At 49.3% G+C, this 26,984-nt stretch overlaps 1 protein-coding gene across 1 annotated transcript in view; it reads right to left on the bottom strand.

Moving 5' to 3' along the window:
• The window catches only part of LOC127575302 (CUB and sushi domain-containing protein 1-like), a 2,402,828-nt gene extending 2,376,167 nt beyond the window's left edge, over positions 1–26,661 (bottom strand). Inside the window, 1 exon segment of the mRNA XM_052025075.1 lies at positions 26,417–26,661. Within this exon segment, the coding sequence (XP_051881035.1) occupies positions 26,417–26,600 (184 nt within the window). The 5' untranslated portion in view covers positions 26,601–26,661.
• Positions 26,662–26,984: the final 323 nt, after the last annotated feature.

Here is a 26,984-nt window from a genome sequence, read left to right as displayed (position 1 = left end):
GCACTGGTGTGGTACTGGAGTCACACAGAGGCCAGATCAGTTAATGACAACAGGGTAATTCCCCCTGAAGGTTCGGGCTAAATGCAGTCTCCCTGGGTCAGGCACTTTTTCAGCAGATGGCCTGTGCCAGTGAAAAGTACATCAAAAACAAGGCTGAAAGCGAGTTGAAGGAAGAAACGGATCTGTTCAAATATAAGATGGTGTTTCATTACTAATTGTTTGAAAGTGAAGAAATATAATTTTAAAATGAACGTTGAAGATTTTATCGTGGTATTTTCTCATTTCCATCATTGTTTTAAATATTTTCAATAAAAATCTTATTCTCTGCTTTTAAAGTACATTATAATCTTGTGGTTTCTATTTTCATTAGAGACTCTTTATTCCTCTTGATTGTGGCAGTTGCAAATGCAAAGTATCATCCTTTCAATGCTGAGAAATGAACACCAGTGTTTTAAAGATAGTTGGCATGATCACATCATGAATGCGATGAAGTCCACCAATAATGTTTAAGAAAGGACTGCTCCAACATGCCATTTCATCCACAGTTCTGAAGCTAAGATTAAATAGTGCAGAGAATAAAAGGGTAGTATGACACATTTCCCTCTGTTCTCTACCATTTGGAAAAGCAAATAATGAAAGAATAATTGAAAGAAGCTCACTTCATACGCACATCCTTTCTTTTGCAATATTACTTGACAAAAATGTGACAAGACTTGTATTCTGTGATGTGTTCTTCCACTGATATTGTTTGTAGTATTAAAATGAGGTGAATTTTTAAAAGATAGAATTATTATTGTGTGTAAATGACAAAGACATATGAACAATTACCATTTAAATCTGCAGTTTTAAGTATCTTTTTTTGAACCATTGTAGCTGAACCTCCAGAGACTGCAGTAGCCTTGAGACATAATTCTGCAGCAACAGTGCATTGACTGGCGTTCTGTGTACATTCACAGCTATCAAAAGCTGCTGAGTGAAAATGCAACACTGAAACTTCAACTCCCTTTAAGCCTTGTTCATACATGCCACCCTGACGTAAGTACACTGAAGTAATCCACACAAGAAGTCTGAAAGGAACTGAACAAATGCTCAACTTTGTTCTCTGACTTACAGAAGTTGGCTGTAAATTAACACAGACTAAGCAGTGTTACCTCAGTCAAATATAAAAAGGTAATTTATCTAGCTTGTAAATTCATAAATGACCATCCTTGTATCTAATGACACCTGGATCTAGTTACAGCTGAACAAGACGTAGAGAATAAATAGAATAGGTTAGTGGGAATTCTGCTGCTTAGCCTGTATCTATAACCAAGGAACAGTGTCTTTTGTCATTCCCACCCCACTGTATCTCCTCTCTGACCACCCTGCAGCTTCTTGCCACAATTAATTCCCATCTCACAATGTTCAAGCCTGCCTTCTTGTGAAAGGGGAATTAGTTGTGGCCGCAGTTATAATCATTCAAATGCATATATTCCTGAAAGGCATAATCAAAAACCTTTTTACCCCTGGGAGTATGTACCTTTGAGGAGCAAACCTCTGCAGCAACACGAGAGACACCAGGGACTGCAGCTGCTGGAATCTGGAGCATCAAGCAATCTGCTGGAGGAACTCAGCGGCTCGAGCAGCATCTGTTGGGGTGAGGGGGGGTGGTGGAGAAGGGGTGAGGGGGGGTGGTGGGGAAGAGGAATTGTCGATGTTTTGGGTTGAAACCCTGCATCAGGGTTTCTCCAGATCCCAGCATCCGCAGTCTCTCGTGTTTTCAGACCTGGTGCAAGGTTTTGAACTGAAATGTTGTAAACCTGCATCAGGACTGAAGACACAACAGTTTCTTTCCCCCCACAGATGCTGCTCGAGCCATTGAGTTCCTTCAGCAGATTGCTTGGTTCTCTGCAGCCACATTGCAGTTTATCCTTATCAATGCTGGATCCAAACAGTTGGAAGCAGCCTCTCACTGAACCATGTCACATTCAACACATTCTTCATATTTTCACATGCTGGTGGATATCTTGCTTTTAGTGATAATAATTCGTAAATTCTAAGTCCTGTTCTTGTCTAATATTGTCAGGGAAAGATAACTGGAAACACATTACTGAGAGTTTTGATATCAGGAATAACACTGATTGATCATCGTTATTCTGCAGCACAACAGTGTAATTTATCTGGGTCATTTCAGTTTAAAGTGTTTTTTTTTTTCCCTTTGCAAGTACAGCCACTTAACTGAAAGAGAGAACTGAGATATTCCAGAACTAGCAGTGCGATCCACTGTAATTAGATACAACCTCAATAGAGAAAGGATGGAATCATCCTAATAACAAAGACGTAAGAAATTCTGCAGATGCAGGAATCTGGAGCAATACACACAAAGTGCTGGAGGAACTCAGCAGGTCAGGCAGCATCCATGGAGGGAAATGAACAGTCAACATTTCGGGCTGAGACCCTTCATCAGGACTGGAAAGGAAGAGGGCAGAAGCCAGAATAAGAAGGTAGGGGGAGGGGAAGGAGTACAATATTTGTTTGGCAACAGGAGACAGAGGGGGAATGGACACCTGTGACTAGTGGTCTGCCACAGGGACCGGTGCTGGGTCCCTTGCTGTTTGTGATATGTGAATGTTTTGGATGTGGGTGTAGGGGATGTGATCAGTAAGTTTGCAGATCACACTAAGACTGGTGGAGTTGTTGACAATGTGGAGGGTGGTCTTAGACTGATGTGGATGTATTGGTGAAATGGCCTGAGAACTGGAGGATGAAGTTTAATCCAGATAAGCCTGAGGTGATGTAATTTGGGACATACACCATGAAAAGCTAGGTCCCAGGTAGTATCGAGGAATAGAGGGACCTTGGTGTACAAGTCCAAAGATCCTTGAAGGTGGCAGCATAGGTAGATAATGAGGTTAAGAAGGTATATGGGGTGTGGGCCTTCATCAGTCAGTGCATTGAATACCAGAGCAGGGAGGTTCTGCTTCAACCTTATAAACATTGGTCGACCTCAGCTGGGGTACTCTAAATCTCAGCTGGGGTGGTGAGCAGCTTCAAGTTCCTGGGTGTCGATATCTCTGAGGATCTGTCCTGGGCCCAACACATTGATACAGTCACGAAGAAGGCTTGCCAGCGGATCTACTTCATTATGAGTTTGAGAAAATTTGGTACATCACCAAAGACTTTTGCAAATTTCTGTAGATGTATGGTGGACAGCATTCTGACTGGTTGAATCACTGCCTGGTATGGAGGCTCCAATGCGCAGGATCGCAAGAGGCTGCATCATAGGCACAACCCTCCCCACCGTCGAGGATATCTTCAAGAGGTGGTGCCTCAAGAAGGCGCATCCATCGCTAAGGACCCTCATCACCCAGGACATTCCCTCTTCTCATTACTACCATTGGGGAGGAGGTACAGGAGCCTGAAGACCCACACTCAGTGATTCAGGAACAGCTTCTTCCCCTCCGCCATCAGATTTCTGAACGGTCCATGAACCCACGAACACTACCTCGTTATTCCTCTTTTGCAGTATTTATTTATTTTGTAATTTGTAGTAATGTTATGCTTTTGCACTGTACTGCTGTCGCAAAACAACAAACTTCACGTCATCTAAGACAGTGATAATAAACCTGATTCTGAATCTGCTCTTGCTGTTCTGGTCACCACACTATGGGAAAGGTGTGAAGGTGCTGGAGAGGCTGCAGAGGAGATTCACCAGGATGTTGCCTGGGACGGAGCGTTTTAGTCCTGAGGGGAGACTGGAGAGGCTGGGTCTGTTCTCCCTGGAGTGGAGGAGGTTAAAAGGAGGTATGATTGAGGTATCTAAAGTTATGAGTGGTATAGATGGGGTGGATTGCAGAAAACTTTTCTAAAAGGCGTTTAATAAAACTAGAGGACATAGGTTTAGGGGATGAGGTAAGAGGTTTAGTGGAGATTTGAAGCGGACCTTTTTTCACCCAGAGAGTGGTGAGTACCTTGAAGACACTGCTGGAGAGAGCAGTAGAAGCTGGTCACCACACTATGGGAAGGGTGTGAGAGCACTGACAGCATTTCAGAAGTGTCTCATTGAGCACTTGAATCACCAAGACATTAAAGGCTACAGACCAAGTGCTGGAAGATGGGATTAATACAGTTGGGTGCCCACTAGTTGGCATGGATGAGATGGACTGAATGGCCTGTTTCCATGCTGTACAGAATAAGTAAACTTCCCTTTTCTTCACACCAACTGGAATTGACCACAGTCCCCCAATTTTAAAATCCCTAAAGCTTGTCACATGCTAAGAATGCTGATGATTTCTGATTCACATTAATCCCAGATGACTGGCAGAGGAAATGCTTTGACCTTCACAGGATTTAGGTTATAGACCAGAGAGTTTCAGATTCAAGCCCCTGCTCCATCTTGAATGTACATCTGAGGTTGGAAGTGTTGCCGGACGCAGAGAGTGTTCTTGCTCATTGTTGCCACCCAGTGGCCAATGTGGGAAAGTGTTTGGACGGAGAGCTTGTGAGTTCACCCCATCTCTCCCTTGGGGTGTGCAAGATATTCAAAACCTAAATGTCGGGTACATTGACCTGGAACCTGATTCAGTCTGGAGCTCCACTTGCTGCTGTCTGAGATGGATCCTGAGAGGGAAAGTCTGCCTCTTCCCAAGAAGTGCATCAAATTATACACAAATCACCTTTTTGTGATGCAGATAAAACCTCTGTTTTAATGATGATGTGCAATTAACATAGATTTAGAGGTCAAATATAAGGGGAAAGTATGTATTTAATGGCAGGACCCTTAACAGCATTGATGTGCAGAGAGATCTTGGAATTCACAGCTCCCTGAAAGTGGCCACACAAGTAGATAGGGTGGTAAAGAAGGCGTACAGCATGCTTGCCTTCATTGGTCGGGGAACTGAGTACAAGAGTCAGGAAGTCCTGTTGCAAATGTGGAAAACTTTTGTCAGGCCACACTTGGAGTATTGTGTGCAGTTCTGATCACCCCGTTACAGGAAGGATGTGGAGGCTTTGGAGAGGGTGCAGAAGAGGTTCACCAGGACGCTGTCTGGATTAGAGGGTAGGAGCTACAAAGAGAGTTTGGACAAATTTGGGTTGTTTTTTTCTGGAGTGTTGGAGGCTGAGGGGAGACCTGATAGGGGTTTATAAAATGATGAGAGGCACAGATAGGGGAGACAGTCCAGAGTCTTTTCCCCAGGGTAGAAATGTCAAATACTAGAGGTATTTGGTGTATATATGTAGAGGTATATGGTGAGAGGGGAAAGTTTAAAGGAGATGTGTGGGCAAGTTTTTTACACAGAGAGTGGTGGGTACCAGGGATAGTTGTGGAATCAGATATAACGGTGGTGTTTAAGAGGCTTTTAGATAGACACAAGAATATGTAAGGAGTGGAGGGATGTGGATCACGTGCAGGCAGAAGAGATTTAGTTTAATTTGGCATCATGTTTGGCTCAGACATGGTGGGCCAAAGGGCCTGTTCTTGTTCTGTACTGTTCTACGTTCTGTGTAGATCAAGTCGAGTTGAGTTGAGTTTATTGTCAGATGCACAAGTACAAGTACAATGGGCATTCAGTAGGCAGGAGGGAATAGCTATGTCGGCACAACTTTGTGGGCCAAAGGGACTGTTCTGTGCTGTACTGTTTTACGTTCTATGTACGTTTATGCAATGAAAAACTTGCAGCATTCACAAGAAAAACATAAATTAAACATAAATTATGCTCAATTTTTACAACACAATTAGAACAAAAAAAAACCAAAGTCCATTGTAGTGTAAAGTGGTTAAAGTGGTCACAGTGTTGCTGTACTGAGGTAGTGATTCGGGCTGTGCCGGTTGGTTCAAGAACCGAATGGTTGAAGGGAAGTAGCTGTTCTTGAACCTGGTGGTGTGGGACTTCAGGCTTCTGTATCTCCTGCCCGATGGGAGCTGCGAGAAGATGGCATGGCCTGGATGGTGGGGATCTCTGATGATGGATGTTGTCTTCTTGAGATACTACAGATGGTGGGGAGGGATGTGCCCGTGGTGTATTGGGCAGAGTCCACTACTCTCTAGAGCTTGTTACATTCCTGCACATTAGAATTATCATACCAGACCATGATGCAACAGGTCAAATGGTATTTACTCTGTGCACAGACCTACGTTGAGTTACCCAGAGATGGCAATTTGTCCTCCTACTGGTCTCACAAAATTCCGTGTGGTCAGGTTTCTGGCTGTCCCCCATTCCCCTGCAAGCGTCAGTGAATTCTCTGATCTCTCCGCTCAGCAGTCGTTCACCTGCTGGATATCAATGTGGTGTCAAGTTGGCCTGTGGTTCAAAGGTGGCAGGAACAGGCGGGGAGCAAGTGAAGGTGGTCCCTTGTGCTTCCCAGAGCAGAAGGCTGTGCAGCTATAGTTCTGGAATGGAATTATCTAACTATCCAGACACTAGAAGGGAATTGCCTAACTATCTAGGTCCTTTTCCCAGAGAAAGGGAACCAAAAATTAGAGGGCATAGGTTTAAGGTGAGAGGGGAAAGATTTAAAAGTGGACTTGAGGGGGAACTTCTTCACACAGAGGGTGGAGGGTATATGGAACGAGCTGCCAGAGGAAGTGGTTGAGGCAGGTTCGATAACAACATTTAAAGGACATTTGGATAAGTACATGGATAGGAAAGGCTCAGAGGGATATGAGCCAAACAAGGGAAAATGGGACTGGCTTAGATTGGCCTGTTTCCATGGCTGTACAACTCTATGGTTCAAGACCTTGAGAACAAGATGTCCCCATTGCCAAAAGAACTACTTCAAAACACTCTAAGATTCTATGACTCTAAGAAAGTTGACTTTGCCCAGGAATAGCTTATCCTGAGGACAACTGGTGACAGGAGATGACAGGAGAATTCAATGCCCTGAAAGTTAAGGCAGAATTTGTCTGAGTGTGGCATCAAAGCTCCTGATTAGACATCAAAGGGAAACTACTCCAGTGGTTGGAGTCATATCCTACACAATGGAAGATGGTTGTAGTTGTTGGAAGTCAATCGTCCCAGACCAAGGTCATTGCTGCTCATGGTGGAGCCCTCAAACTGACCACCTTCAGCTGCTTCAACAATAACCTACTGGAAGGAGAGAAGTAAGGATGTTCACTGATGAACACACGGTGCAGCTCCTCAGGAAGTGAAGCAGCTCGTGCCTGCATCCAGCCAGACACAGACAACATTCAGCGAGGGCTGTAAGTGGCAAGCAACATTCACACCACAGACGTGTCAGGCAATGACCACCTCTGACAAGAGTGATTCTCAACACCTCCTCTCAATATCCAGTGGCATTACTGTCACTGAGTGCCCCACCATCAAAAGCCTGAGAAGCCACCATTGCCCAGAAACTCAACTGGACCAGACTCATAAGTACTGTGGCTACACGAACAGGTCACAGGCTGGATATCCTGTAGTGAGTGATACCCCAAGGCCTTCCCACCATCTATACAAATAAAGAGCATGTTGGAATACTCCCCATTTGACTGAATGACTGCAAAACCAGAAGCTCTCAAAGCGCTCAACAATATCCAGGACAAAACTGTCCATTTGACTGGCACCCCATCAACCATGCTAAACATCCGTTCCCTCCACCACTGACAGTGGCTACAGTGAGTACCATCTGCAAAATGCACATTAATTACTCACCTAAATTAAACTATTGGCAGGTTCATTATTCTTTTTATCCAAATGCAGTGTTAAATAACAGGAAGGATTATGAGAAACCTCCTAAGAAATAGTTGGGAGTGCTTGTATTCAGGTTAATTAACTGGTGACAAGCTGATGCCTTTCCTTGGGTGACCTGCTGCTTTTGCAGTATGTCAGCCATTTGTTCGGGATGTTTTATGTTTTATTCAGTGGGGAAAACACAAGGCTGCTCTCCTTAGACCAGATACATCTCTGCTTGACCAACCATGGGGTCACTGCAACATGAATGTTGTTGCTTCACCGTACTTGCATTCTAAGAAGAGGAAACAAAATGTGATATGTAAAGTTAACTGAAATGATTCTTATTCCATCTCTTTCTCTAGACATTTTAACAGCAACCGGCATTGATTGTAAATATCACAACCACAAACAAGATGATTCTCTCCCCTTGGAAAGAGGAAGCTCTCACACAATTATTCAGGTAGGTTGACTGCGACCAGAACTAGGCAATGCCTGTAACTCCTTCCTGGGGTTCCCACCATCACAGACAACAGTCTTCAGCCATTCATTCCATAAAATGGTCGACAGGGTGGTGTGCAGGTAGACAGGGTGGTGAAGAAGGTGTTTGGCACACTGGTCTTCATCAGTCAGGGCACTGAGTACAGAAGTTGGGATGTTATGTTGCAATTGTACATGATGTTGGTGAGGCTGCATTTTTAACATTGTGTTCAGTTTTGGTCGCCCTGCTATAGGAAAAATGCCATTAAGCTGGAAAGAGTGCAGAGGAGATTTACAAGGACATTGCCAGGACTTGAGGGACTGAGTTATGGAGAGAGGTTGAGCAGGTTGAGAGATTTTTCATTCAAGTGTAGGGGAATAAGGGACGATCTTATAGAGGTGTATAAACTCATAAGGGGCATAGACAGGGTGAATCCACACAGCCTTTTTCCCAGGTTTGGGGAATCAAGAACTAGAGGGCATAGGTTGAAGGTGAGAGGGGAGAGATTTGATAGGAACCTGAGGGGCGACTTTATCACCCACAGGGTGCTCTGTATATGGAACGAGCTGCAAGAGGAAGTGGTTGAGGCAGGTACATTAACAACATTTAAAAGGTACTTGGACAGGTACATGGATAGGAAAGGTTCAGAGGGATATGGGCCAAATGCAGGCAAATGGGACGAGCTTAGATGGGAACCTTGGTCAGCATGGACCAGTTGGGCCAAAGGTCCTGTTTCTGTGCTGTATGATTCTATGACTCTATCAGATATCAAGAAACAGCTGAGAGCATTGGACACTGAATAAAGGCTCTGGGATCTTGCTGTAGCCCCAGAACTAGCCACAACCTCCAGCTGAGCAGTACAACTACACCACTGACATTTGTCCAGCAGGGTGGAACGTTGTCCAAGCATGTCCTGCACACAAAAAAGGCAGCCATCCATAAAAGGTGTAACTCACAACGGGCAATACATGTATGATTTTCCAGTGACAGCCCAATCAAAAAGAACGATTGGACAAGTTATTTGAAATATCAAATCAATAATCTTCAGTGTTGACATTAGTTATGCAAACTACCTCTAACAGAAAGCTTGCTGACACATTTCATAATTCAAATTTAGCTCTATCTGTTCAATCCCCAACTGAGGCTGATGTGTTATCCTCTAAAAATATCATTGCCTGTGACTGTAATCAGTAATGCATCAAGGCAGGGTTATTTCTGATGTTGGCAGAGGGAGAAATAGACTCTTGCAGAAACAAGTTATACTGCCGCTTATAGACTGATAGATGGGTGGATAACCCCTGACCAGAGGAGTTTAAGTTCTTCTGCCTTAATGCACAAGCCCAGTACTTTAAGTCTGGAGGGGAAGATACTTGCATCTTTAATATGATCAAGCTACAGGTGTTCACAAGAGTCCAAAACCTCACCAGATAATTAGCTGTTCCTGCTTTCTACCAACCTCCCCAACTCCCTTCTACCTGGCACACATGCGACACACAGCAGAGATCCCACTGATATGTTGTCACCTACAGATCGGAAGGTGAAGTTCCCACAAATGTACAAATTAAAGGCAGGAGTGTGCGATTGGTTCCCCCAAGGCTGCTCTGCCAGTGAATAAGATCATGGCTAATCTGACTCTCTCTTCATGCTCCCACCTACCCACAATAATCTATCACCTATCTGCATATCGACATAATAGAAACATAAGAAACAACAGCTCAATGAGACCACTCAGCCCATCAATCCTGCACTGCCATTCAATGCAAACTTGGCCTCAACACCCCCTTCCCACTTGCTCCCCATATCCCTTGACCCCATTGTCATTCAGATATCTGTGCATCTCCACTTTGAAAACATTCAAAGATTCCTCTCTACAGCTCTCCCAGGTCGAGAATTCCAGAGTTTTGACCCTCGGAGAGAAGAAATTCTTCCTCATGTCCGTTTTAAATGGGCGACCCCTTACTCTGAAACTGGGCCCCATTGTTCTCGATGCTCCTCTGGGAGAAACATCTACTCAGCTTCTGTCCTGCCAATACCCTTCAATGCCCCTGTTTTAATAAGATATCATGTCATTCTTTTAAGCCTTAATGAACATAAGCCAACCTGGCCAAGCTCTCTTTACAAGTCTACCCCTTCAACACTGGGATCAACCCAGTGAATCTTCTCCACACTCTCTCCAATGCCATTGCATCTATCCTTAAATACGGAGACCAAAACTCTGTGGAGTATTGCAGGTGCAGTCTCACGTGCACTCTGGAAAGTGGCATCAAATGTTCCCTTCTTATTATCTTTTATAACGAGGGTCAACATTCCATTGGCCGCCCCAACTACTTGCTGCATCTGTGTGCCAAACCTTTGTGTTTCCTGCACAAGACCCCAGATCCTTCTCTACCACATTTTGTAATCTCAGCTGGACACATCGACTGTCCACTTCCCTCCGTGGGTGCTGCCTGACCCACTGGCTTCCTCCAGCTTTTTGTGTGTTGCTCCAGATTCCAGCACCTGCAGTCTCTTGCGCCTCTGTTCTGTAACCTCACTCCGTTTTTCCTTTCTCATGCTTCCTTCCAAAGTGGATAACTTCACACCTTCCATCAGCCAAGCTTTTCCATCTATTCACCTGACCTGTCTGTGTCCCTCTGCAAGCTTTTGTAACGATGTCACAACCAATCTATCTCCATATCATCAGAAAAATTCCCTCAGCACATCTTCAAGGCATTGGTCCCTGTTGCACACCACTAGTTCCTGATCCCGATCCAAAAATGACCCACTTATCCAGATCCTGTTTTGCCTGTGAGTTAGCCAATCCCCCATCATGCCAACACAACCATCAGGGCATCAAGGATCAATTTAGCTCTGCCTTAAAAATATTCACAGGCTCAACTCCACCGTCCCTGGATGAAGAGGGTTCCAATGACTCATCACCCTCTGGGAGAAAGGTATTTGGCTCATTTCTGCCTTAAATGGGTGACTCCTTACTTTTACATCTTGTTCCAGATTGTCCTACTGACTTCCACCCTGACAAGGATTTCAATCAGGTCCCCCTCTGACCTGCCTCATTTCCAGCAGATAGAAGTTTAGCCTGAGCAACATTTCCTCATCATACCTCCCCACTCCCTTATTCCTGGTACTGGTCTTGCAAAGCTTCCCTGAACTGCTTCCAATGTATTGATATTCTTCCTGCAATAGGGAGGCCCACTATACTCCAGGTGAGGAGTGTTGTAGAACAGAAGGACCAAGGAGTACAACTACATAGTTCCCTGAAAGTGGTGTCACAGGTAGACAGGGTGGTGAAGAAGGCATTTGGCACACTGGCCTTCATCAATCAGGGCGCTGAGTATTGGAGATGGGACGTTGTCGCAGCTGTACAGAGCGTTAGTGAGGCCACACCTGCAATATTGTATACAGTTTTAGTTACTCATTAAGCTAGAAAGTGTTCAAAGAAGATTTATGAGAATGTTGCCAGGACTTGAGGGCCTGAGTTATAGGGAGAGGTTGGGCAGGCTGGGACATTATTCCTTGGAGATTGATGGGTGACCTGATAGGTGGGTAAAATCATGAGGGGCACAGATAGGGTGAATGGTTACAATCTTTTTCCCAGGGAAAGAGAATCAAAAACTAAAAGGCATAGGTTTAAGGTGAGAGGGGACTTGAGGGGCAACCTCTGCACACAGAGGGTGGTGGGTATATGGAACGAGCTGCCAGGGGAAGTGGTTGAGGCAGGTACAATAACAACATTTAAAGGACATTCGGATAAGTACGTGGTTTAGAAGGATATGGGCCTAATAGCAATGGGACTGGCTCAGATGGGAATCTTGGTCGGCATGGACGAGTTGGGCCGAAGGGCCTGTTTCCGTGCTGTATGATTCTATGGCTCTATGACTCCATGTGGTCTCACCAGCGTCCTGTATAAGTGAAGCATGACCTTTGTGCTTAATTCCCCTCACAAAAAACCATGACATGCTGTTAACTTTCCTAATTATTTGCTGTACTTGCATGTTAGTCTTTAATGAATGACACAAATATCTCCACGTCTCAGAGCTCTGTAATCCCTCAACGCTTAGATAATGTGCTTTGTTTTGCTTTTCCATCATCATGGACAATCTGACATCTCCCCGCATTATTCTCCAATTGCTGGATTGTTGCCCACTGTCCTCTGCAGCCTTCTCCTGTCATCTCCACAACTTATTCTCCAAGCTGCCCTCCGAGCCAAAGGAATTTCAGCCTTGCTTCAAAAGCTAGGTCAAAAAGGAAAATTCTTTGGTCAAACATTCACTCACAAGATAGAAGGGAAAATTGGAATCAGGGGAATATCTCAACCATCTTAATGTACTGCAAAAGAGGTTATAGAGAGGCCTAGGAAACCACTGTCACAATGGATAAGTGCGTAAAGATCACTGCATCTGAGTAGTGGCGGTATCATTGAGAGATCTCAGGTTCGAAAAACTGTCATATCCTGGTTAAAATTATTGCACCATGTTGTGCGGGGGAAACCAGCAAAGTAGCCCAGGCATGTCCTTCAAGAAGGTTTCACTGGCTTTTTCTATTTCATAGACACATATGTCAGCAACTTAGGTTTAAAAACACTGAAGTGAGGGAAGAATGAGGAGGAGAGAACTTAGCAGCACTCTCTTAAGGTTAACCAGTGTTTAACAAGCAACAAGAAAGTTGGTCATTTTTTTTGCAAACATTATTAAAGAAATTATACTTGTATTTGCAGACCTGGTGAAACTGCACGCTTATCTTTGGAAACATGGTTAAACTGCTTCAATTTCATGAATTAATGCATAAGGCAAAAACCATATGGCAATAATATTTCAGTGTGAATACTTCAACAAGCAAAATTCCACAAAATACTGGCTCATCTCCCAGTTCAGTTAAATCCAAATTTGCTTGTTCTTTTACAGTATTCCAAGTAAGATCCATAAACACAAAAAGTTGTATCACTGGACTTGTGAAAGATTATTAATTCTATGAATGAACAGAGAAGTTCTTATCTCATTGTGCACCTGTGCGGGCATTTTCATAATCCTTAATTTGTGAGCAATAATGTTTGAATGCACTCTGTATGCAAGGGTTTAGTACTGTTAACAAACTGATCTTTTTTTGTTAAGCAGTCTGGGAATGTGTAAGATCATACAAGCTTTAAGTCTGCAAGGATGAGAAATTTGGTAGCATCATGTCCTTTTCCAAGCATGAAATTAAGTGCCCAAAGTTGTAGGCAACACACATTCCACACTGGAAGTGTGACACCAGCCATACCAGCAAATTCAGGGAACTTAAACAGACATTAGATCCTTTGGAGATGGAAATAATGGATCTAATGCTGACATGAGGCTCTTTTTGTAAACTGCTCCCCTGATCAGTGGAAGATCAGCTGGATTCAGAAAACTTTGCTCTACATTTTATACTTTCATAGAACATTACAGTACAGTACAGGCCCTTCGGCCCACAATGTTGTGCCGACATTTCATCCTGCTCCAAGATCTATCTAACCCTTCCCTCCCACATAGCCCTCTATTTCTCTACCATTCATGTGTCTAAGAGCCTCTTAAATGTCCCTAATGTATCGGCCCCCACAACCTCTGCCAGCAGTATGTTCCACGCACCCACTGCTCTCTGTGTAAAACTTACCCCTGACATCTCCCTTATACCTTCCTCCAATCACCTTAAAATTATGTCCCCTCATGTTAGCCATTGTCACCCTGGGAAAAAGTCTCTGACTGTCCACTCGATCTATGCCTCTTATCATCATGTACACCTCTATCAAGTCAACTCTCATGCTCCTTCTCTCCAAAGAGAAAAGCCCGAGCTCACTCAACCTATCCTCATAAAACATGCTCTCCAATCCAGGCAACATCCTGGTAAATCTCCTCTGCACCCTCTCTAAAGCTTCCACATCCTTCTAATAATGAGGCAACCAGAACTGAACACAATACTCCAAGTGTGGTCTAATGAGAGTTCTACAGAGCTGCAACATCACCTCACGGCTCTTGAACTCAATACCCCGACTAATGACGGCCAACACTCCATACGCCTTCTTAACAACCCTATCGACCTGCATGACAACCTTGAGGGATCTATGGACTTGGACCACAAGATCCCTCTGTTCCTCCACACTGCTAAGAGTCCTGCCATTAACCTTGTATTCTGCCTTCAAATTTGATCTCCCGAAGTGTATCACTTCACACTTATCTGGGCTGAACTCCATCTGCCACTTCTCAGCCCAGGTCTGCATTCTATCAATATCCTGTTGTAATCTGCAGCAACCTTCTACACTATCCACAACACCACCAACCTTTGTATCATTACTTGACCAGTGATTCTAGAGAAAACTGAACTGTAATGTGAAGGCCGTGGGTAGCAGGAATGCCAAAGATCATTGTTGGCTTCCAGTCATTCCTCTCGGCACTTTATCATCCTCCTGATGATGTCCCCCCCCTTTGTCTGGTTTGCCACTTCCCTCCCCTATCATTCTTTCTCTCTCAGAAGTCCCCACGCACTCCTCCCAGGATCTATCCAAAGACCAAGTGGCAAAATGGCACAGCCAACAGAGCTGCTGCCTCACAGCTCCAGAGACCCGGGTTCGAGCCCGACCTCTGGTGCTGTCTGTGTGGAGTTTGCACATTCTCCCTGTGACTGCGTGAGTTTCCTCTGGATGCTCTGGTTTCCTCCCACATCCCAAAGCCGTGTGGGTTAGTAGGTTAATGGACCCCTGTAAATTGCCCCTGGTGTGTGGTTGAGGGGTAAGATTTGGGGGGAGTTGATGAGAATATGAAGGAAAATAAACCTGGATCAGTGTCAGATTAGTTTAAATGAGCAGTTGATGGTCAGCACAGATCTGGTGGGCCGAAGGGCCTGTTACATGACTCTATCATAAGATATAGATATAGGAACAGGATTAGGCCATTCGTCCTATCGAACCTGCTCCACCATTCAATCCAGGCTGATTTTTTCAACCCCATTCTCCTGCCTTCTCCCCGTAACCTCTAACCCCCTTCCCAATCAATCAATCTCTGTCTTAAACACATCCAATGACTTGGCCTCCACAGCCCTCTGTGGCAACGAATTCCACAGATTCACCACCCCCTGGCTGAAGAAATTCCTCCTCATCTCAGTTATAAAGGAATGTCCCTTTATTCTGAGGCTGTGCCCTCTGGTCCTGGACTCACCCACTGATGGAAATATCCTCTCCGTATCCACTCTATCCAGGCCTTTCAGTATCCGGTTGGTTTCAATGAGATCCCCCCCTTGTCCTTCTGAACTCCATTGAGTACAGACCCAGAGACATCAAATGCTCCTCATATATTAAGCTTTTCATTCCTGGGATCATTCTTGTGAACCTCCTCTGGACCCTCTCCAGGACCAGCACATCCTTCCTTAGATATGGGTCCCAAAACTGCTCACAGCGACACATCAGTCTGCAGTCTAACAGTGATTCAGAGACAGGCTGTCTGCTGCTGGCCAGCTCATGCCCTGAGCTCACCGTCTTGATGTAAGTGAAATCCAGGGACCTTTCCAATGCAGAATTTTTACCAATATTTGGCTGTCACCAGCAGGCAAATCCAAACCAGTTTCTACCACCAGCCACTGTAGATCCTGCGATGGTCTATTGCTCGATCCATGAATTGCTCCTGGACAGTTAAAGCTTCTAGAAATATGGCTGAAGGTGAGGTCAGTGTAAAATCTCGAATCTAACGGAAGGAGGATTCATTATTTCCCACCCACCTCTCTCCTCCTACGAATCCAACTGTACTTACTTGAAAACATTTTTGGCCTAATTTGCTTTGGAAGGGCGGACTGAAAGAAAAGATTGAGTCCCCTTCTGGTGAAATATCAACCAGGATGGTGTGAGGTTCGAATTAATACTGAGTGGTAATTACTACTTACCAGACCAAGAGGATTGAAACCAAATTTAAGGTGTTATTGAAGCATAAGTACATAGTGCATGGTTTTGGTCACCCTGTTATAGGAAATACATCATTAAGCTGGAAAGGATGCAGAGATCTATAATAATGTTGCCAGGATTTGAGGCCTCAGTTATAGGGAGAGGTTGGGCAGGCTAGGACTTTATTCCTTGGAGTGTAGGAGACTGAGTGGTGACCTTATAGAGGTGTATAACATCATTAGGGGCATAGATAGGGTGAATGCACACAGTCTTTTTCCCAGGGTAAATGAATTAAAATCTAGAGGGCACAGGTTTAAGATAAGAGGGGAAAGATTTAAAGGGGACCTGAGGGGCAACTTTTTCACCCAGAGGGTGGTCAGTATATGGAACGAGCTGCCAGAGGAAGTGGTTGAGACAGGTACATTAACAACATTTAAAAGATACTTGACCAGGTACACGGATAGGAAAGGTTCAGAGGGATATGACCTTGCACCTTATTATCTGTCTGCACTGCACTTTCTCTGTAGCTGTGACACTTTACTATGTATTCTGTTATTGTTTTTACCCTGTACTACCGCAGTGCACTGTGTAATGAATTGATCTGTATAAATGGTATGCAAGACAAGTTTTTGCAGTACATGTGACAATAATAAGCCAATTCCAATTCTAGTATGGGCCAAAAGTGGACAAATGTGTCTAGCTTAGATGGGCACCTTGGTTGGCATGGACCAGTTGGGCTGAAGGGCCTGTTTCTGTGCTCGACTCTGTGACTCTAAGCACCTGACTGACCCCCACACTGGACTGGTGTGGTCACATATTTATTTTTGGATTTCCATCCAGTGTTTTTTTTAAGTGGAGGCATTCCCATTCAGTTGTGTGCCTGCTTATATTCTCCTGCTGGCTGTCCTGGGTGAAACAGGTACCTTGCCTGTTCCCGCTGTTGTAGCGATCTCTGTGGGACACCACCCACCACCCCCACTGACCACAGCTGAAAAGAAACATCCCCACAAGTACATGTTTGCTTCTTGCACTAGGAATAATCAACATTGTTAAAAACAGGTGATTTTTGGATAAATAACAGAAAAGCAAAACTGAATATTAGTGCAGAAAGTAGCAGAAGGTCATAATGTTACATTGAATACAAGTTTAACCTTGATCATGATAATACATTCTCTCTACATTCACAAGGAATGCTGATCTCCAGGTAGTAAACCTTCCCAGTTGGTTGCACTTAAATATGTAATTACACGAGCAGGGAGTAACCTGGTGTGCGCAGTTCTGGTCGCCCCACTACGGGAAGGGTGTGGAGGCTTTGGAAAGTGTACAGAAGAGGTTCACCAGGATGCTGCCTGGTTTAGAGGGCATGAGCTATCAGGAGAGGTTGGAGAGACTTGTGTTGTTCTCTCTGGAGCAGAGGAAGCTGAGGGGAGGTTTATAACATTATGAGAGGCAGAGGTAGGGTAGACAGTCTCTCCTCATTACTTGCCAGTCAGAGTCCTTTATCCCAGGGTGGAAATGTCAAACACTAGACTGCATGCATTTAGGGTGGGGGGGGGGGGGGGATGTTTAAAGATGTGTGGACGGTATTTTTGAACATAGAGTGGCGGATGCCTGGAACAGGCTGCCAGGGGTGGAGGCAGACACCATAGGACCCTATAAGAGGCTGTTAGATACACTCAAGAATATGCAGGGACTGGAGGGAGATGGATCATGTGCAGGCAGAAGGGATTTAGTTTAATTCGGCATCGTGTTCAGCACAGACATGATGGGCCGAAGGGCCTGTCCCTGTGCTGTACTGTTCTGTGTTCTAATCAAGAGCTCGCCCAAAACCGGAGACGGTTTATTTTAATAGATTTGCCCTGAAACCCTGACAATGACTCAACTCCGAGTGATATCTTTGCCTATGAAACATTCCAAGGGTGCATTCAGTCACGGCCCCGGGGATCAGCGGCAACTGAGCGAGCTGGCGTGCCTCGGACCACACCGGACCACGGCTCACTCCGCACAGACCGACGCCGATGGAACTCGGTCGTGGCTGTCACCGTCTCACGCAGCCCACCTGACGCTGCGGGAATGAACCAGGGGCTCTCAGAGACCTCACGGTGGATGAATCGCAGTTGGTCAGACCGTATTCCCGGTGGGGGAGGGGGGAGTGAGACTCAGGGAGCCTCACTTCTGGGGACGGAGCCCCCACTTTAACTGGGAGTTTGGGCACAATGTCAACACTAACGTGGGGGCAGGTTGGGAGATATTCTTCACCCGAGACACCCGTGGCCCAGACCATCCTAGATCCCTGAATCAGCATGAACCAGCCACGCCGAGGTCCATCACTGCCCTACACTGAATTTGGCCAGACAATACCTTGAAGAAAAAACATGCAGGAACTCAACGGGTCGGGCAGCGTCGGTGGTGGCTTCAGGATGATCAACGCTGGGCGACCATCTCTCTGCCTCTCAGTCGCTGCTCGACCCGCTGATTTCCTGTGACAGTTCATGTATTGCTCCAGATTCCAGTATCTGTCGTCTCGGCGCATCCAACAGCTAGCTCAAAATTCACTTTGATCGGGCGTGTATCTCTCGGCAATTCACTCTCAATCTCCGCCACGGATAGCTTGCCCCAGAAGTAATTCTGCACCCTTGAGGATTGGATGAATTGCTCCCAAAATCTTGGCCAGACCGACCTCAGAGTCAGCGATGACCGGAGGCAAGCAGCAACGATCCCAGGTTGTGGAGACAGGCAAGTCTCTCCCCACAACTCCCCGTTGAGAACCTTGACCCCCCCCCCCCCCACCACCACCACCACCACCCACCGCCAGCCCACAGCCCACATGAGCATTGGGGTGTGTTCACCAGCAGAGAGAAGGCCACTGGCAGTTGGCAGGTGCCAGACGGGGTCGGTGCCCCGGACATTCACCCTGACTGCGCTCCCCTCGCCTTAAACATAGATCATAGAACAGTACAGCACAATACAGACCCTTCGGCCCACCATGTTGTGCCGACCTTTAAACCTCGCCTAAGACTATCTAACCCCTTCCTCCCACATATCCCTCTATCTTAAATTCCTCCATATGCTTATCTAACAATCTCTTGAACCTGACCAACGTATCAGCCTCCACCCCCACCCCAGGCAGCGCATTCCATGCACCAACCACTCTCTGGGTGAAAAACCTCCCTCTGACATCACCCTTGAATTTCCAACCCATTACCTTAAAGCCATGCCCTCTTGTATTGAGCATCGGTGCCCTGGGAAAGAGGCGCTGGCTGTCCACTCTATCTATTCCTCTTGGTATTTTGTACACCTCGGCTCTCACAAGGCGAGCTGGTCTGGCAAGGGGCTGGCTCCTTGCTGGGCCGTGAGGAGTGTGTCGGGGGTAGGGTGAGCATGGGTAACGGGAGTCCATGATTCGGGGCGGGGAGGTTGTGTGAATGGAGTCCAGGGGTCAGTGTTGGGGAAGAGAGAAGGTGAGTGAGTTACGGGGCCAGTGTCGGGGGGGGGGGGGGGGGGAAGGTGAAGTGGGCCAGGATGGATCTCAGGGTCAGGGTCGGGGCAGAAGGGGAATGGGGTTCAGGGTCGATGAGAGCTGGGGTCGCAGGGTCAACGTGGGGGCGCCGGTGGTTACTGCGTGTCAGGGGTTGGTGTGGGGGAATGAGAGAGTGAGGGGGTGGTGGGGGTGTGTATGGGGTTAGGGTCCAGTGTGGGGGTGGGTGTGTGTGTGGGGTTGGTGTACAGAGTGGGAGTGGGGGTGAAGTTCTTCCTCATGGGACCGTGTGGGTAAAGGTGTGGGGGGTTGTTTTTTTTATCGCTGTTGGGAGGTGAGTGTGTGAGTTGGTTTCAGGGGGTGGAAAGGGTGGAGGGAGTGCATGGGTGTATGTTGTAGGGATCAGTGTGAGGGTGTGTGTGTCTGCAGTTCAGCAACAGTGACGTGTGTGGCGGAGGGAGGTTATACCTGTCAGTACATACACTGTGTGTGGGTGTATATATGTCTGTGTGAGTTCCGAGCAGTGATTGGGTACAAAGGTAAATATGTAGATGGTGTGTGTAACTGTACATGTGTGTGAAATGTATCCATGTACATACCCAATGAACATGTGTATTGTGTATCCACGTGTTCAGTGTGTCCCGTATCAGCCTGTGCATAAAGTGAATGTACAGTGAAGGTACAGGGTATGTAAAATTGGTTATCGTGTATAGTGTGAGAATGGAGGTTTGTGTGTGCGTGTGTGAGGTTGTGGGGGTGTGTGGGTGTGTGGGGGATATATGGGAGTGTGGGGGGTATGTGGGTGTGTGTGTGGGGTGTGGGGGATATATGGGGGTGTGTGAGGTTGTGTGGTGTGTGGGGGATGTATGGGGGTGTGCGTGGTGTGTGTGGGGGGTATATGGGTGTGTGTGTGGTGTGTGTGGGGGGTATATGGGTGTGTGTGTGGTGTGTGGGGGGGATGTATGGGGGTGTGTGTGGGTGTGTGGTGTGTGTGGGGATGTATGGGGGTGTGTGTGGGTGTGTGGTGTGTGGGGGATGTATGGGGGTGTGTGTGGGTATGTGGTGTGTGGGGGATGTATGGGGGTGTGTGTGGTGTTTATTTGCTGTGTGGGGGGTATGGGGGGTGTTGGGGGGTGTTGGGGGGGTGTGCGCGAGTTCTGACTGTAGTCTAGGAGAGTGCAGTGAAAACATGGTTGTGGAAATGTGTGAGTGTGCCTGCCCTTTGCTGCGTGCGTTAACCGTGTGTGTGTGAGTATGAATGTTTGTTTAAGTAAACCATCTTCTCTGGAGAGCCAGCGACTGATTGTGTCCCCCACCGGCCGGCCCTCACGGGGGTAGAGAGAGGGCCAACGACCCAGGACAGCACGGGCCACCCACCTTCTCGGGACACTGGAACCCACCCCCGCCCTGCAGAACGGACCAAGCCCGAACTGTGCACCCAGTGCAGAGACCATCTCCTCGCTCCGGACGGCACGCTGAAAGCCCCTCGTTCTGCGGACGGAGCAGGACACTGCTCCTGACTCGTTCAGTCGCCGGGGAGCCGGGATTCAGTCGCCACCACCTTTCCTCGCCGCCCAGAGCAACGCGTTCCTCCAGCCGTAGGTAACCAGGCTCCCGACCCACCCACCGACCGCAGGGATGTGTGTGTGCAGGTGTATATGGGTGTGGGTGTGCGTGTGAGTGTGTGTGCGGGTGTGTGGGGGGAATATGTGAGAGGTGTGTGAGTGTGTTGTGAGTGCGGTGTGGTGTGTGGGGGTGTGTATGTGTGGGGTGTGTGTGTGGTGTGTGTGTGGGTCGGTGTGGGTGTGTGTGTGGGTGTGGTGTGTCGGTGTGTGTGTGTGTGAGGGGTTGGGTGTGTGTGGGTGCGTGTGTGGGTGTCTGGTATGTACGGGTGGGTGTGGGTGGGTGTGTGTGTGGGTGTAAGTGTGTGAGAGTGTGTGTGGTGTGTGGGTGGGTGTGGGTGGTGTACTGTGTGTGGTGATGTGTGTGTGTGTGGGTGGGCGGGGTGGGTGGTGTGCTGTGTGTGATGATGTGTGTGTGGGGGGGGGTGGGTGGTGTGCTGTGTGTGGTGATGTGTGTGGGTGGGTGTGTGTGGGTGGGTGGGGGTGGGTGGTGTGCTGTGTGTGATGATGTGTGTGTGGGGGGGGTGGGTGGTGTGCTGTGTGTGGTGATGTGTGTGGGTGGGTGTGTGTGGGTGTGAGTGTGTGAGGGGGTGTGTGTGGGTGGGGGTGGGTGGTGTGTTGTGTGTGGTGATGTGTGTGTGTGTGGGTGGGTGGTGTGCTGTGTGTGGTGATGTGTGTGTGTAGGTGGGGGTGGGTGGTGTGCTGTGTGTGGTGATGTGTGTGTGTGGGGGGGTGGGTGGTGTGCTGTGTGTGGTGATGTGTGGGTGGGGGTGGGTGGTGTGCTGTGTGTGGTGATGTGTGTGTGTGGGTGGGGGTGGGTGGTGTGCTGTGTGTGGTGATGTGTGTGTGTGTGGGTGGTGTGCTGTGTGTGGTGATGTGTGTGTGTGTAGGTGGGGGTGGGTGATGTGCTGTGTGTGGTGATGTGGGTGTGTGTGTGTGTGGGTGGTGTGCTCTGTGTGGTGATGTGTGTGGGTGGGGGTGGGTGGTGTGCTGTGTGTGGTGATGTGTGTGGTGATGTGTGTGGGTGGGGGTGGGTGGTGTGCTGTGTGTGGTGATGTGTGTGTGTGTGGGTGGGGGTGGGTGGTGTGCTGTGTGTGGTGATGTGTGTGTGGGTGGGGGTGGGTGGTGTGCTGTGTGTGGTGATGTGTGTGTGTGTGGGTGGGGGTGGGTGGTGTGCTGTGTGTGGTGATGTGTGTGTGGGTGGGGGTGGGTGGTGTGCTGTGTGTGGTGATGTGTGTGTGTGTGGGTGGGGGTGGGTGGTGTGCTGTGTGTGGTGATGTGTGTGTGTGTGGGTGGGGTTGGGTGGTGTGCTGTGTGTGGTGATGTGTGTGTGGGTGGGGGTGGGTGGTGTGCTGTGTGTGGTGATGTGTGTGTGGGTGGGGGTGGGTGGTGTGCTGTGTGTGGTGATGTGTGTGTGGGTGGGGGTGGGTGGTGTGCTGTGTGTGGTGATGTGTGTGTGTGTGGGTGGGGGTGGGTGGTGTGCTGTGTGTGGTGATGTGTGTGTGGGTGGGGGTGGGTGGTGTGCTGTGTGTGGTGATGTGTGTGTGGGTGGGGGTGGGTGGTGTGCTGTGTGTGGTGATGTGTGTGTGTGTGGGTGGGGGTGGGTGGTGTGCTGTGTGTGGTGATGTGTGTGTGGGTGGGGGTGGGTGGTGTGCTGTGTGTGGTGATGTGTGTGTGGGTGGGGGTGGGTGGTGTGCTGTGTGTGGTGATGTGTGTGTGGGTGGGGGTGGGTGGTGTGCTGTGTGTGGTGATGTGTGCCGGAACAGAACCTGCCGGAAAGACTCAGCAGGTCGCTCAGCGTCCGAGCCTCAGGACACCGGCCGAGCGCTTCCAGCATTTTCCCAGTTAATTTCGTTTTTCCCGGCATCTGCAGTTTGTTTCCGCGACCACTGACGGAGGGAGAGTCGCGCATGAGGCCGTTCGGCCCACCGAGCCCGATCTGACCATCAGTTGGACACTCAGCCTGACATACACGGTCGTTGTAAGGGATGAAGCACAATAACCTCCGCAGCCCCGTTCACACAGACTGCAGTAAGAAGCACACCCGCCTCCCCCCCCCCCCAAACACACACATCTACCCCCCCCCCCCCATACACCCACACCCACATCCCCACTTCAGGCACGGCACCTTCCAGGTTCACAACCGTGCGCACGGGCAAAGTGATGCACAGAAACCACAGTGAAGGAGTAACACACACTACACACGTCGACATCACACTCGGAATGACAGGCAGAAAGATACACACATCCCACAGCGCGCGCGCACACACACACACACTGACACACACACACACACTGACACACACACACACACACACACACACACTGACACACACACACACACTGACACACACACACTGACATACACACACACACACACACTGACACACACACACACACACACTGACACACACACACACACTGACACACACACACTGACATACACACACACACACACACACTGACACACACTGACATACACACACACACACACACTACATACACACACACACTGGCACACACTGACACACACACTGACATACACACACACACTGGCACACACTGACATACACACTGACACACACCGACATACACACACACACTGGCACACACTGACACACACACTGACACACACCGACATACACACACACACTGGCACACACTGACACACACACTGACACTCACTGACATACACACACACACACTGGCACACACTGACACACACACTGACACCCACTGACATACACACACACACACACACACACTACATACACACACACACTGGCACACACTGACACACACACTGACATACACACACACACTGGCACACACTGACATACACACTGACACACACCGACATACACACACACACTGGCACACACTGACACACACACTGACACCCACTGACATACACACACACACACTGGCACACACTGACACACACACTGGCACACACTGACACACACTGACACACACTGACATACACACACTGACACACACACTGACACACTGACACACACACACACACTGGCACACACTGACACACATACTGACACACACACACACATAAAAAGACACTGACATGCCGTCTGCCGCACATTTGCCGACACAAACTCACTTCACCCCCTCTCTCTCGGGTACGTGAGTGAAGGGGGAACTCGGAGCGCGGGAACCACCGGCGCGTTGATGGTATCAGTGAGGGGAAAGTACCCAGAGAGAGCAGATCCTCAAGCCTTCTCTCCTGTACATCTCACCTCCAATGAAATCCGAACTATTCCTGAAAGACTCTTTCCCAGAGTTGGTTCAGGAGGACTCTTGCCTCGCCAGCTACTGAAAACACACCCCCTAGAACAAGTCATTTTCTAAACACCAGTGCGGTCCATCTAGTATTTCGCAAACCCGGGTGTCTCCCCGGTGCACGGTGAAGCTCGATAGACACGTCAGGAGGACAGAGGTTTCCCGACGACACCCGCACAGTTCTTGACCAGGGTGATTTCACACCGAAGGACAGAAACACGAAATGGGCAGTGACGGGCTGCGGCCGGACCTGCTGGGATATGACCGATCCCAACGCTCTGGGACACGGCGACGTCTCCTGCCCTTCCCACATCAGGAGATGGGATCAAACGCGCCAGAGCTCTGAGGGGTCTTGGAAAGTCTGGGTGACCGACACACCAAGACCCCCGCCCTGACTGGGACAGGCACACTGCACCCCTTCCCAAGCACACACGGGTCTCACTGAACCAGGCGATAGCCATCAACCGAGGGGGTTCCCCGCTTGTCCTCGCCACCCCGTGCCAGGCAGCCGCGGATCAGAACAAGTGTGGAGGACGTTGTGTGTTCTCCGTGGAGGGAGCGGGCGATGGGCCGGGTCCCACGCCGAGTCCACGGGGCTCAGAGAGCGCTGGGGCGGGTTTACCGCCACCCCGCCCCGTCTCAGCCCAGTCCCCGCTCCAGTGCCCACTCCCAGCCGCCGTCTTCCCCTCCTCGCCTCCGCCCCTTCCTCTCCTACCCCCAGCACCTCCTGCTCCCTCCTCCAGACCTCCAGACCCTCTCGCCCCCTCCAGCCCCTCCTGCCCCCACCAACTCAACCTCTGCCTCCAATTCCCCCTCCAGGTAACAGACGCAGCTCCAGTCACACCAGCCTCACCACTCAATCCTCACCCTCATCTTCATCCCTCACCCTAACACCCTCACCCTCACCCCCACCTCACTCCTTACCCTCACCCCTTCATCCCTCACCCACACTCCTCACCTCACCCCTCATCTACCCTCCTCACCAGAACCCTCAACCTCACACTCCTCACATCATCCTCCACCTCCGCCCTCACCCTCACCCTCATCCCTCACCCTCACCCTCACCCTCCACCCTCACCCCTCACCCTCACCCCTCATCCCTCACCCTCACCCCTCACCCTCCACCCTCACCCTCCACCCTCACGCTCCACCCTCACCCCTCACCCTGCACCCTCACCCCTCACTCTCATCCCTCACCCTCCACCCTCACCCCTCACCCTGCACCCTCACCCCTCACCCTCACCCCTCACACCTCACCCTCACCCCTCACACCTCACCCTCATCCCTCACCCTCCACCCTCACCCTCCACCCTCACCCCTCACCCTCACCCCTCACACCTCACCCTCACCCTCCACCCTCACCCTCATCCCTCACCCCTCACCCTCATCCCTCACCCCTCGCCCTCATCCCTCACTCCTCACCCTCCACCCTTACCCCTCACCCTCATCCCTCACCCCTCACCCTCACCCCTCACCCTCATCCCTCACCCCTCACCCTCATCCCTCACCCTCATCCCTCACTCCTCACCCTCCACCCTCACCCCTCACCCTCATCCCTCACCCCTCACCCTCACCCCTCACCCTCCACCCTCATCCCTCACCCTCACCCCTCACACCTCACCCTCATCTCTCACCCTCCACCCTCACCCCTCACCCTCATCCCTCACCCTCCACCACCCCTCACCCTCCACCCTCCGCCTCCACCCCCTTCCCCCCCCTCCCACCCCCCCGCCACCCCCCAGTCCCGGACCCCTGCTCCAGCTCCGGAGCCGCAGAAACAAGCTGCGTGGGACGGAGCCCCGGAGGTGCGAGGCAGCAGCTTCTCCGTGGCACGTCGGGGGCAGCGGGAGAAGGTGTCGGAGACTGTGGCCAGCTTCCTCGCTGGGTCTAGTTCACCTGCTCACATAGTTATACATCAGCACACAGAGAGAGATACACGCACAGAACCCCGCAAACTACCTGCCTCCCTCCTTCAGAGCGAAGTGCACATGTGTGTAGATCACTTACCGCCGGCTGCAGTTGTCAGTCCGACATAACAGAGCAGCAGAAAGCTCACTGTTGTCCCGGCCGTCATCTCCATGCAAGGGCTGAGAGGTTCAATCTCAACACGTACAGATCCAGCTTCACTCGGCGGCAGCGGGTGGACCACAGCGGGGGAACTAGGTCTTCTCCCGGCTCGCTGACATACCATACCTCGGAGCGATGGCTGGTCGGAGAGGTGGACACCAGCGCAGGAGAGAGATTTCTAACACGCTTCGGTGATCCTGCAGAGCGCAATCCTATTGCAAATCCCGTGAGGGAGAGAGGCAACTGTTATATGTGTGCGTGTGTGTGTGCAAGAGAGAGAGTGCGTGTGTGTGTGTGAGAGAGAGAGGGAGAGAGGGAGACGGGCAGCAAAGCAAAGCGGAGCTCTAGCTTAGCGGCACCAACGGGTTGGACTCGACCAATCCAACACGCACAGGGGATACGGCTTCCTCGGGCAAACTCACCACAGCCAAGCCCGGATCTGCCACACACACACACACAAACACACACAGCCGGCTGTCCCCACCCCTCACTACACCCGGCATGTAAC

Source organism: Pristis pectinata, chromosome 10, assembly GCF_009764475.1.
Source record: "Pristis pectinata isolate sPriPec2 chromosome 10, sPriPec2.1.pri, whole genome shotgun sequence".
Classification (NCBI taxonomy): Eukaryota; Metazoa; Chordata; class Chondrichthyes; order Rhinopristiformes; family Pristidae; genus Pristis; species Pristis pectinata.
This window is presented reverse-complemented; position numbering and strand designations above follow the sequence as displayed.